This window comes from Takifugu flavidus, chromosome 12 (assembly GCF_003711565.1).
Source record: "Takifugu flavidus isolate HTHZ2018 chromosome 12, ASM371156v2, whole genome shotgun sequence".
NCBI lineage: Eukaryota > Metazoa > Chordata > Actinopteri > Tetraodontiformes > Tetraodontidae > Takifugu > Takifugu flavidus.
Genome location: NC_079531.1, coordinates 13807969 through 13819791, shown reverse-complemented (window position 1 = coordinate 13819791; position 11823 = coordinate 13807969). Strand labels below are relative to the sequence as shown.

At 53.9% G+C, this 11823-nt stretch overlaps 2 protein-coding genes across 2 annotated transcripts; one reads left to right on the top strand and one right to left on the bottom strand.

Annotated features, from left to right (window-relative positions):
* Positions 1 to 4364: 4364 nt before the first annotated feature.
* si:ch211-137a8.2 (uncharacterized protein LOC777613 homolog) lies at positions 4365 to 7712 on the bottom strand. The gene is made up of 11 exons (XM_057049484.1): positions 7694 to 7712; positions 6440 to 6594; positions 6209 to 6359; positions 5965 to 6147; positions 5758 to 5892; positions 5486 to 5680; positions 5187 to 5403; positions 5077 to 5126; positions 4816 to 4983; positions 4692 to 4753; positions 4365 to 4619 (listed from the first exon to the last, which is right to left on the bottom strand). The coding sequence occupies exons 2-11, from the start codon at positions 6583 to 6585 to the stop codon at positions 4442 to 4444; spliced, it is 1485 nt and encodes a 494-aa protein (XP_056905464.1). The 5' UTR covers positions 6586 to 6594; positions 7694 to 7712; the 3' UTR covers positions 4365 to 4441.
* Positions 7713 to 9503: 1791 nt separating this feature from the next.
* Positions 9504 to 11797, top strand: dharma. Its single transcript, XM_057049487.1, has 3 exons — positions 9504 to 10994; positions 11209 to 11414; positions 11514 to 11797. Exons 1-3 carry the CDS (start codon positions 10745 to 10747, stop codon positions 11628 to 11630), a joined length of 573 nt encoding a protein of 190 aa, XP_056905467.1. The 5' UTR covers positions 9504 to 10744; the 3' UTR covers positions 11631 to 11797.
* Positions 11798 to 11823: the final 26 nt, after the last annotated feature.

The following is an 11823-nucleotide window of genomic DNA, read 5'->3' as shown; positions in this document are numbered from 1 at the left end:
TTAGCTGATCCGGGGGGTCGTTAGCTGGAGCATCCGGGGGTTCGTTAGCTGGAGCATCCGGGGGGTCGTTAGCTGGAGCATCCGGGGGGTCGTTAGCTTGAGCATCGGGGGGTCGTTAGCTGGAGCATCCGGGGGGTCGTTAGCTGGAGCATCGGGGGTTCGTTAGCTTGAGCATCCGGGGGGTCGTTAGCTGGAGCATCCGGGGGGTCGTTAGCTTGAGCATCCGGGGTCGTTAGGTGCTGACCAGCCCAGGAGTCCTGGAGGCGGCGTCATTCTCTCCTCTCTGCTCTGAACAAGGCTCCAAACCGCCCCCCCCCCCTCACCCCCCCATCCCATAATCCCATTATGTGTAACAACAAGCTGTCACTGTCAATCTGCGTAGTTGCCATGACAGCCTGCCACCACAGGCCGCGTCCTGGGGCGCTCAGCCACTGGGAAACCTCCCTGCTGATTAGCGAGCATTGATCTCGTTAGGAGGCTCCGCCCACCACACAGATGAAAGGGTGGGATTTGCCAGTGATGTAATGCACCTTCTGCTGGTCCTTCTTCAGATGTAACCAAAGGCTAATGCTAACAGCAAGTTTGGTGGAGCTAGCCAACCCGAGGATCAGATGTCCCCGCGTCCCAGTCAAGTTTTCGGTTGGACAGTCTCACCCTCCTGTCCTGTCTCACCTCCTCACCCAGGAGACAGACAGACACGTCTCCAGGAGACAGAGGCGTCCAGGAGACAGACGCGTCTCCAGGAGGACAGAGGCGTCTCCAGGACACAGACAGACACGTCTGCAGGAGACAGAGGCGTCTCCAGGAGACAGACACGTCTCCAGGAGACAGACGCGTCTCCAGGAGACAGAGGCGTCTCCAGGACACAGACAGACACGTCTCCAGGAGACAGACACGTCCAGGAGACAGACGCGTCTCCAGGAGACAGACGCGTCTCCAGGAGACGACACGTCCCAGGAGACAGAGGCGTCTCCAGGAGACAGAGGCGTCTCCAGGAGACAGACACGTCCAGGAGACAGACGCGTCTCCAGGAGACAGACGCGTCCAGGAGACAGACGCGTCTCCAGGAGACAGAGGCGTCTCCAGGAGACAGACACGTCCCAGGAGACAGACGCGTCTCCAGGAGACAGAGGCGTCTCCAGGAGACAGACACGTCCCAGGAGACAGACACGTCTCCAGAGACAGACACGTCCCAGGAGACAGACGCGTCCCAGGAGACAGACGCGTCCCAGGAGACAGACGCGGTCTCCAGGAGACAGAGGCGTCTCCAGGAGACAGACACGTCCCAGGAGACAGACGCGTCTCCAGGAGACAGAGGCGTCTCCAGGAGACAGACACGTCCCAGGAGACAGACGCGTCTCCAGGAGACAGACGCGTCCCAGGAGACAGACGCGTCTCCAGGAGACAGAGGCGTCTCCAGGAGACAGACGCGTCTCCAGGAGACAGACGCGTCTCCAGGAGACAGACACGTCTCCAGGAGACAGACACGTCTCCAGGAGACAGAGGCGTCTCCAGGAGACAGAGGCGTCTCCAGGACACAGACAGACACGTCTCCAGGAGACAGACGCGTCTCCAGGAGACAGACGCGTCTCCAGGAGACAGAGGCGTCTCCAGGACACAGACCAGGTTTATCCACGTCCATCCAGTCAACAGGTGTGATTACCTGAGCTGAAAAGAACCACGAGACACCTGAGAGGACACCAGAACAGGACGTGTCCTCCTCCTCAACACTAGGGGGCAGTGTGTGTCAGCCTGTCACCAATTATAATAATAATAATTACATAGTTGTAGTTTAACTCCGAGGAAGGATCTGCTGACCTCTGGTGACCTCATGTCATCAGAGATGATCACCTGCATCTCGTTAATTCAGGACAGTTTTAGCTTAACTAGTCTCCTCTAGTTGTCTAAACCACCAACCAGGATCACCTGGAATAAGTAGCAAAAAATGCTAACCTGAGTGCTAAATGATGCTGCGTGTTTCAGTTTCAGGGTTTAGGTCACTTCCTGTCATCCACAGGAAGTTCCAACAGAGGCTGAAAGTCAGGTGAAAACATGGTGAAGTGTTCCTGATGGTCCCTCACCTCCCTCTACCACACACACACTCACACACACACACACACACTCACACACACTCTCACACACACACACACCACACACACACACAGACACACACACCACACACACACACACACTCACTCACACACACACACACACACTCACACACACTCACTCACGCACACACACACTCACACACACACACTCACTCACGCACACACACATATACTCACACACACTCACACACACACATATACTCACACACACACTCACTTACACACTCTCTCACACACACACACTCACACTCACTCACACACTCTCACACACACACTCACACTCACTCACACTCTCTCACACACACACACTCACACTCGCACACACACTCACACATATACTCACACACACTCTCTCTCACACACACACACATATACTCACACACACACTCTCTCACACACACACACACTCAGATTAGCTCATCAAGTTTCTGATGCAACTCTTTCTTTAATCTCAGATCTTTTCTCAGTTCTCAAATTTCGATTATTCAAATTCTCAGAATTCTGATTTTTGTTCCATCTAAATTGTAAAATTATTGGCTCGTTTTCTTCTTTTCCTGTCAATCACATCCGGGTGGTTGAGAGCTGGACATTAGCATGCTAACGCTGCTAACGCTGCTAACGCCTTCTGGTAACGGACACAAGCTAGCTCCTGCTAACAACAGTTAGCTTGTAAATGTTGCCTAAAACAGTTTGATTGTCTGTTCTTGTTCCTTTTACACACCGATAAAAACACATTAATTAATTTGTAGGGACAAATGTGTTAAACTAAAGAGAGAATGTGGTTGGGGGGAGGGGGAGGGATTATTTTGGGATGTCGGCGTTCGGAGTGTTTTGTGTGACGCTGATTGTGTAAATGTCATCACTCCTCAAACATGTTTACACCGTTAATCTGCGCTTAATGTATTAGCTGCTCGGACGACACGTGAACGCCACACGAGACCGAGCGCTCAAATCTGCTGACGCACGCGCACGCACATGTACGCAGACACGTATGCACCCCGACACGCACGAGATTTAAACTAAACTCACGTTAGAAAACCTGAATCACATTTAAAACTGCTGAAAAATCAGATTATTCTCAGGGATTAGGACCAGGAGGGGGAGTCGTCACGTGACCCGAGCGTGTTGACGTGATTGGCTGACTCGCAGTTTGTGGCGCCCTCTCGTGGATCCCACGTGCAAAGTTTCAGGTGAACTCTTAAAGTTTGGGTTTAATTCAGTTTCAATCATTTTCTCCCATCAAAAAAGAAATTTAATTCCAGATTTGAGAAGCTTTTTTTGTCTTTATTAACTTTATTTCCCCCTAAAGTCCAAACACGACTAAAAACATTAAACATATTTGAACAATGAACAAGATGAAAATCTCTAATTTAACTCTCATTGTCATGTTAATTATATTTTGTGTTTCCATTGATTAAAAATAAAATGGTTGCTTTCATTTTATCTTCAAATGGAAACAACATTAAAACTAAGACAAATGAAAAGTTCAAAACTTCCATCTAATTTATGGAACAAATAAGAGTTTGCAACATTCAAACCTAAAAACATCGGAGACACGTGTCACACTTTATGTAAAACAGCTTTTATTAGCATCCTGGTTAGCTTAAATTAGTTGATTAAAAAAATTCTCTTCTAACAGGTTAAAATTTATTCACCTGTTGACCTGGAAGGTCGTTAAAGATACGTATTATTGTCTAACGTGATCGGTAACGTGAAACTTTAGCGAAAGCACAAATAAACTCAGACGAGTTCTTCTGCAATCGAGCTAAAATGTCAAATTCGCCTCATAGATTTACCAGAATAAAAATGTTACAACATGTAAATGTTTCAAAACTTAAACTGTTTTTTTTCTAGAAACAAATTTTTTAAAAAAAGTATTAAAAAGAATATATCAACATTTCCCATTTTTGTATGTAAAATTGTTTGATAGCATGAAACTCGTTAGCAGCTTATTCATAACATATATTATATATGAAACTATAAACTTAAGGCATACGTGTGTTATTACAGCCATAATCGTAAATATGCTGGGTGGGCGTGGCCATCACATGCCCTGGGGGCGTGGCCTGGCAGGTGGTAGACAAGGAAGTTTCTAAATTCACCTGTTGACATGGGGGGGGGGTTCTGGTGTGTGAACGGAGTCGGGCGCTGACTCAGCAACATTTTTCTGATATTAGAAACATATAAAACCTTAATTATGAAACTTTATTCAGGATCTTTGAGTCGGATCAAGGATTAAACAAAATGATCCGATTTTCACAATTGATCCCCAAATGTTTTATTAGCAGAAACACGTTTAAAACTTCCCCGTCTTCCTGCCTGCAGGCGCCTCACGTGGGCGGAGGTCCGTTCACGTACGTCAGCATCAGGTGGGGGCTAAAAGGCACCGCGGCTCTGTGGCGGCAGGCTACGCTCTTCCAGCACAGACATGCTAGCAGGAGCGCCGCCAGGAGGAGGAGGAGGAGGAGGAGGGCCGGGGAGGTGAAGGGCACGCCACTGGAGGTCACCCTGTCCACACACAAGAGTTAGCTGCTGATAGCGGTTAGCAAAGTTAGCAGAGTCCTGATTTCAGGTTCTGACCCGAGTTCGGAGCGAATCCTCTGCTCTTCCTCACAGCAGGAGTCTTCCTCAGGGGGGAGAACCTGAAACAGACGCTGGCGTTCATCTCCGCAGGTTCTGCTGCTACTTCGGGGATGTGGCTCACCTCTGTCTGCACCATTCTGGAACAGGAAGGGGCGGGGCTCTCGACTCCCAGCCACGCCCCGATAAGCTCACGGTCAACGTTAGGCTCCGCCTCTCTTCTGGCTGGGGTCGAGGTCGCCCACCGGGCCTCCACACTGGTGTGGGCGTGGCCAAGCCAACCTTTCAACCTCTGCAGGAAGATACAACAGGTGACTCTCGCTTGGTGGCGTTGGACACGTTCAGACGGCGAGCTGCAACAGGAAGTACGCAGGAGGCCACTCACCAATTCTGCTTCCTGGTCCTGCGTGCCCAGGTAGCTCCGCCTCTTCACTCCTACACGCCCAGTCAGAGTTTAGTCAAGTGTCTCAGCTCAGCCTGGGTCAAACCTCTCACCTGTGCTGGAGGTGAAACACGAGGCGGCGGCGGCGTCCTGGCAGACAGAGTGGCCGATGTCCACAGACGGGTCCCACTCCAGCACCGGGTCATCAGGGGTCAGGGGGGGGTGGGGGGGCGAGGACGCCGGGTCCAGGGCCTCGTCCTCCTCCAGCAGACTCTCCGAGGGACAACCAGAGTCTGAAGCCTGGGACAGGACGTGGTCGTCCTCAAAGACCTGCAAAGAACCAGGTGCGCTCACTTGCCCACTGATGTCACTTCCTGTTCGTTGACGTCGCTCAGCAGGCGCGTGCACGTACCAGCCTCATGCTCAGCAGTCGTGTGTGCGTCCGGCTGATGTCGTGAAGAACGCGGCCTCGGCAGCGCAGCAGCTCCAGCAGCTCCCGCTCCACCACCCGGGCGTCGCCGGCCTCGCAGCGCCGCATCAGCAGCTCGCCGCGCCGCAGGAAGTCGTTGAGACGGGCCGCGTTCACACACACACGCTGTTGGAACAGCTACACACACACACACACACACACACACACACGATTGTACCGTGGGCAGCAGGAAATCAGAGTCTGGCTCCGCTCACCTGGAGCCGCTGCAGCTTCTGGCAGGTGCTTCCTGTCAGGTGATCGGTGTCGGTCAGACGGGCGTCCAGCTCAGCCAACCAGAGGCCAAGCTCCGCCCTCTCTTCCTCAAAGCCCTCCCACTCCCTCACCAGGTGCTGAGAGCAGATTCAGACGTTTCAGGAGGTTCAGATCCGACTCATGTGAATTCTCTTGTCAAACTTCGGGACCTTCAGCCGGGCGCCGGCGGCCTCCAGCTCCACCAGCACGTCCTCGCATCTCTGTCCGCACGACCTCGCCAGCGCCAGCAGCCGGGTCCTCATGGCGCCCCCGAACAGCCGGGTGAGGGTTCGACTCCGCTGGGTCAGACTGTCGGACTGGACCAGGCGAATCCACGCTTCGCACCGCAGCCTCTGAAACACACGGCGGCGTTCCTCAGGGTTCTGTGGGCGGAACCAAAGTCTTCCAGCTCACCTCGAGTCGCCTCAGCTTCTCTTTGGCGCCGACGTAGGTGATGTGGGCGGGGCTAGCGCAGGCGATGGCCTGCTCGGTTGAATGCAGCCATGTTTCCAGGTGAGCGTGTTCTTTCATAAAGTCGTGCCACAGGAGCCACTTCCTGTCCAACCTGGAACCAGAAACGGGTCAAACTTTGTGGCGGCAACGACCACGGAACACCTGTGGGGGGGGGGCGGCGCCCATGCTGACCCTCCGAACTCCTCCAGGTCTTCCTCGTCGCTCCATCCTCCGCCCCCTTGCTCCTCCTTTATGGGCGGATCCTGAAGCGGCGCCGTGTCCTCCGTGTCACCATGGTGATCTGAAGGGGGCGGGACTACAGGCCACACGGGCATCATGAGCGCCACCTGTGGAGAAGTTACAACATCAAAAGGGTCAAGTCTCAGATGTTCCTTCAGGTGATTAACCCTCAGCTCGTCCATCGTTACCTTCAGCCTCGTTAACAGATGTTTGAGCCTGAAATGTGACATCAGCTTTGAAGCTCTTCACTCACACCAGGAATGCTGATGTTCCGCAGGTGAGCAGAGATCAAAGGTTTAAAGGTGTGATGATTTAATGACTGCGGAGGGGGCGGGGCCTCACTAATCCCACATACATCAATCAAACTGTTCTCAGACCCAAGTTAAAGAGCAACGAGTAAAAGAGACCAGAACCTGGCTGCAGCAGAGAAAGGGTCAGGAGACCCCCCAGGGAGGGGGCGGGGCCTCCGAGGCTGAACAACCTGGGTCAGGAGACCCCCCAGGGAGGGGGCAGGGCCTCAGAGGCTGAACAACCTGGGTCAGGAGACTCCCCAGGGAGGGGGCGGGGCCTCCGAGGCTGAACAACCTGGGTCAGGAGACCCCCCAGGGAGGGGCTGGAGAATAACCTGAATTAGGGATTGACGTGGAATTTCTCCCGTCTTCCTGATGTGAAAAATGTGTCGAGTCCAAATGAGCAGAACTCCAGAAGAGTCCAAAACCAGCGCTGGAGCCCCCCCCCCCTTGTTCTGGTAACCTGATCTACTCTAATTCTACTGGGGGGAGAATTCGGCAAAAACCTTTTCTCTTGGTGACATAAACCGTTTAAACCAGCTGCTGCCACACACACACACACACACACACCACACACACACACACACACACACACACCTGCTGCCACACACACACACACACACCTGCGCCCCGCTGACACACACACCTGCGCCTTGCTGACACACACACACACACCACACACCTGCGCCTTGCTGACACACACACACACACACACGCGCCTTGCTGACACACACACCTGCTGCCACACACACACTTGCGCCTCGCTGCTACACACACACACCTGCTGCCACACACACACCTGCTGCCACACACACACCTGCTGCCACACACACACCTGCGCCCCGCTGCCACACACACACCTGCGCCTCGCTGCCACACACACACACCTGCGCCTCGCTGCCACACACACACACACCTGCGTCTGATCTTGGTTAACGATCAGTTTAGTAGAAACCAAACTGGTTGCTTTACAGCTGTGATGCTGCACCCACAGCCAGACGAGGGCCGGTCATGTTGAGCCCAACCAGAACCGGTCCAGACCCTCGACTTCTGATGGCTAATATAGAGAATCAGAGACCCGAGGATGAGGAGCAACGGACCAGCACACAGGAGACATTAAGGGTCACCAGCGGGTGACCAGCGGGTGACCAGCGGGTAACAAGCAGGTAGCCACCGGTAACCAGCGGGTAACAAGCAGGTAGCCACCGGGTAACCAGCGGGTAACCAGCGGGTGACCAGCAGGTAGCCACCGGGTAACAAGCAGGTAGCCACCGGGTAACCGGCGGGTCACCGGCGGGTCACCGGCGAGTGACCAGCGAGTGACCAGCGGGTCACCAGTGGGTAACCGGCAGGTAACTAGCGGTCAGCCCAATCGGAGACTGTACATCTGAAGGCGTCGCCATAGAAATTGAAACCACGACTCCTGTCCTGAGCGCGTGCACGCTCATCTCATCAGGTTTTCCCACCTGCGGGGGCGGGGGTGTTTGTGCGCGCGCGTTTGTTTGTTGGTTTTGTCGCGTGACCTGTTGGCGTTACTTTACAGGAAGTGTGAAATCGGACTGTGAGTAATCAGGTCAGAAACCGGTTTTTGTTGTTTCCCGCAGGTGTTTGTGTGACTCACCTGAAGCGCGAGCTCCTCTCAGGAAACCGTGAACGTGCCTCGCTGCCCCAGAAGAACCTTCGGTGCCACTTCCGGTTGGTCGCTCCCGCCGTGGAGCGGCTATTGACGGCGGGGGGGGGTCTATTTAAGCGACGCAGGTGAGTTTTCTTCCGTCTTCAGAGGAAAAGCACCTGAGCAGCAGCGCGTCACGCGACCCTACCGGCTGCAGGTAATCATAAGCCCCGCCCTGTGCGGATCTGGGCGCACACCTGCAGCTGCGGAGCGCGCTCCCGCTGCGTCCCATTCCGAAAAACAGCTCCTCTGGTGCGTCCTCGTTCACGCCCCCACTGCACGCGCGCGCGCCACAGCCTCTCGTTCACCTGAGTTCTGCAGCTCCACAGGCGAAACCCTAAATTAATCTTTATCTCGTCTTTTTTATTAAATGTATTTATTTCTTCCTGTTTCCCAGGGCAGTCTCGTGCCCGTGTGCGAACCCTCGCGCACGTTCCGTCACAGCAACGAGGGTGACACGCACGCACACACGCACAAACACACACCACACACGCACACAAGATCTTCAGGCGGAAGGTTGTTTTGCCTCATTAAAGTTTGACCAGTTACCATGAAGGTGGGTCCAGTGGGGGTCACCAGTGGGTCCAGTGAGGTCACGGTGGGTCCAGTGGGGGTCACCAGTGAGGGTCACCAGGGGTCCAGTGAGGGTCACCAGTGAGGTCACCGGTGGGGGTCACCAGTGAGGTCACCAGTGGGGGTCACCGGTGGGTCCAGTGGGGGTCACCAGTGAGGTCACCAGTGGGTCCAGTGAGGGTCACCAGTGAGGTCACCGGTGGGTCCAGTGAGGGTCACCAGTGGGTCCAGTGAGGTCACCAGTGAGGTCACCGGTGGGTCCAGTGGGGGTCACCAGTGAGGGTCACCAGTGAGGTCACCGGTGGGGGTCACCAGTGAGGTCACCAGTGGGGGTCACCGGTGGGTCCAGTGGGGGTCACCAGTGAGGTCACCAGTGGGTCCAGTGAGGGTCACCAGTGGGTCCAGTGAGGTCACCAGTGAGGTCACCGGTGGGTCCAGTGAGGTCACCAGTGAGGTCACCAGTGAGGTCACCAGTGAGGTCACCAGTGGGTCCAGTGAGGTCACCAGTGAGGGTCACCAGTGGGTCCAGTGAGGTCACCGGTGGGTCCAGGGAGCTGGACCAGGACTGGCCCAACTACTTTGCTGGGTTCAGAAACTGTAGTTTATGACAACAGAAGAAATGAGGCCTGTTTCAATGTTGCAGAATCCTGCGCGGTGGCGCCCCCTGCTGGACGCCGCCGCCGCTGCATCGGTTCTGCGGGAGGTTTGGGAGGTTTTCACAGTAAAATCTGGTTAAATCATGTTGACCTGCTGCTGTGATCCAGATAATGATCAGTTTCTGTCTTAGAAGATCAGCTGATTGATATTTAAACTACTTCTACTTCTTTCATCTACGATTTCTTTGATTCTTCCCGTTAATCTGGTGATCGATCAGCCCAGGCTGGGTTCAAACAGAACGATCTGTTACTGATCACTGATTGATCTTGCCTCAGTGAACGAACATCACATGTCTGTTTTAACACATTTAGGATCCTTTATCTTCTTTAATCCCGCTGCTTCATATTTAAATGACGGACTTTGAACCTTTTGAAGTGTCAAACATTTCATATTTATCACAGTGTTCACAAGAGTTTTAAATAGTTACCAGGACTGATCACAACGTTTGACGAACAGAAAGAACAAATCTTTTCATGTTTCACTTCTTTAAATGCTTTAATTTAATCTGTAAATATTTCTGGTGACACATTAAATCTGTAGATCTAACAGCACATGATGATGGTGATGATAAGACTTTATCAATACATTTTAGTATCGGTGACAAAGTTAATTCGATTCCAGGATTTTGATTCTTATTGATTGAAGTTCAGTTTCGTCAAAACCATTTTAGCTCTTTGAACAGGCGACCTCTGCCGGACAGCAGCGAGTACTGCAGCCGCGCCGCTCCATGAATTAATTAATTTAATCTTATTAATCGTGATTCTACCCATCGTGTCTGATCATCACTTTATATTTAGCGCGGTTTTGACCATCGGATTTTTATTTTGTTCTATTTGCTCGACTGTTTTCTTATTTTTAACACCAAAGTTTAATTGGTGCCATCAAAGTTCTGGGTTTGAACTTGTTCGATGTGTCAGAAGAAGAGAAAAGTCCAAACAACCAGCCGATGGTTCTGCGCCCTCTGAAGTGGGTCCAGCGAACACGCGCTCGTTCACACCTGCGAGTGTGACCCTCCTGTTCCTGTTTAAATGGGACCGGTTCCATCCCGGGTCACAAACTGGACCCATGGACGGAAGCGGACCGTCGGACTTCAGCATTGAGCGCATCCTGTCCCCGCAGCTCGGGCTGGGCCGGACCGAACCGCAGCAGCACCGCAGCCTCGCCGCGGACCCCGGGGCCTTCCGCGGGCCCCCGCCGCTCCTGCTCCAGTTCGGGCTCAGCTTCACAGAACCGGGTTTCCAGTACTTCCGTCGTCCGGACTTCAGCTGCGCGTGTTCCGCCTCCGGAGTTCATCTGCACCTGCGCGAGGCTCCAGGTACCCAAGCTGCTCCCCACCGGGCCCAACTCTGGGGAACCGAGTCCGGCTCCGTGGGTCGTCCATTTAACCTGGAACAAACTTTGCTGTTCGGGCTCGTTTGTGGCGGCGGCTCCATTGATCTTTAAGCTAGCGCAGCTATGCTAAAGTTGACGGTCACGTGGAACCAAAACCCAGATGAAATGTTAAACTAAAAGCTCCGTTTCCTCCCCAGAAGCTCCGCTGGCAGATCACCATGGTTACTGTCCGGCCGGCGTGCCCGCGCAGGCGCAGCTGCGCCAGAGGGCGCGCGTGAGGACGGTGTTCACGGACGCGCAGCTGCGGCAGCTCGAGGCGCTCTTTGATCTCACCGACTACCCGCCGGCGGAGGCGCGCGCGCAGGTGGCGACGGGCAGCGGGCTGAGCGAGGAGACCGTGAGGGTGGGGCGAGCTTACGTCACTGGTGACGCCACTCAGCCGTTAGGTCACGTGTTGTGAAGCTCCTGCTAATGTTGGTCACGTGACTCTCACCTGTCTCAGGTCTGGTTCAAGAACCGCAGAGCTCGGCGGAAGCAGCAGCGCAGCGCCAAGGTCAAGTCTCCGTCCTCTCCGTGTCAAAGGTCAGCGGACACCAAGGCCGCGGCGTCCGTCCTCTGAGCAGCGCCGCCCCCCGATGACCTCGGCTCACCTGGACAGGTGCTCAGGTTCAGGAGGAGCCCCCAAGCTCGGCTCGGTCGGACTCATCCAGCATTGATTCCAATTATCTGGACCTTTTTTGTAATTTATTGAGAGAAACATGTTAGAAATAAATGTTGCTATGGCAACCTCAGACGTCATGTTCTTTCTAATG

Bases quoted from the DNA above. Each gene is read 5' to 3' on its own strand.
- si:ch211-137a8.2 (XM_057049484.1), bottom strand. From the start codon at position 6,585: ATGATGCCCGTGTGGCCTGTAGTCCCGCCCCCTTCAGATCACCATGGT. The intron at 5,127-5,186 runs GTGAGAGGTTTG...CTGGGCGTGTAG, and splicing joins GTGTTTCACCTCCAGCACAG to GAGTGAAGAGGCGGAGCTAC. The intron at 4,620-4,691 runs GTCAGAACCTGA...GTGTGTGGACAG, and splicing joins AGGATTCGCTCCGAACTCGG to GGTGACCTCCAGTGGCGTGC.
- dharma (XM_057049487.1), top strand. From the start codon at position 10,745: ATGGACGGAAGCGGACCGTCGGACTTCAGCATTGAGCGCATCCTGTCC. The intron at 10,995-11,208 runs GTACCCAAGCTG...TTTCCTCCCCAG, and splicing joins GCACCTGCGCGAGGCTCCAG to AAGCTCCGCTGGCAGATCAC. The intron at 11,415-11,513 runs GTGGGGCGAGCT...CACCTGTCTCAG, and splicing joins TGAGCGAGGAGACCGTGAGG to GTCTGGTTCAAGAACCGCAG.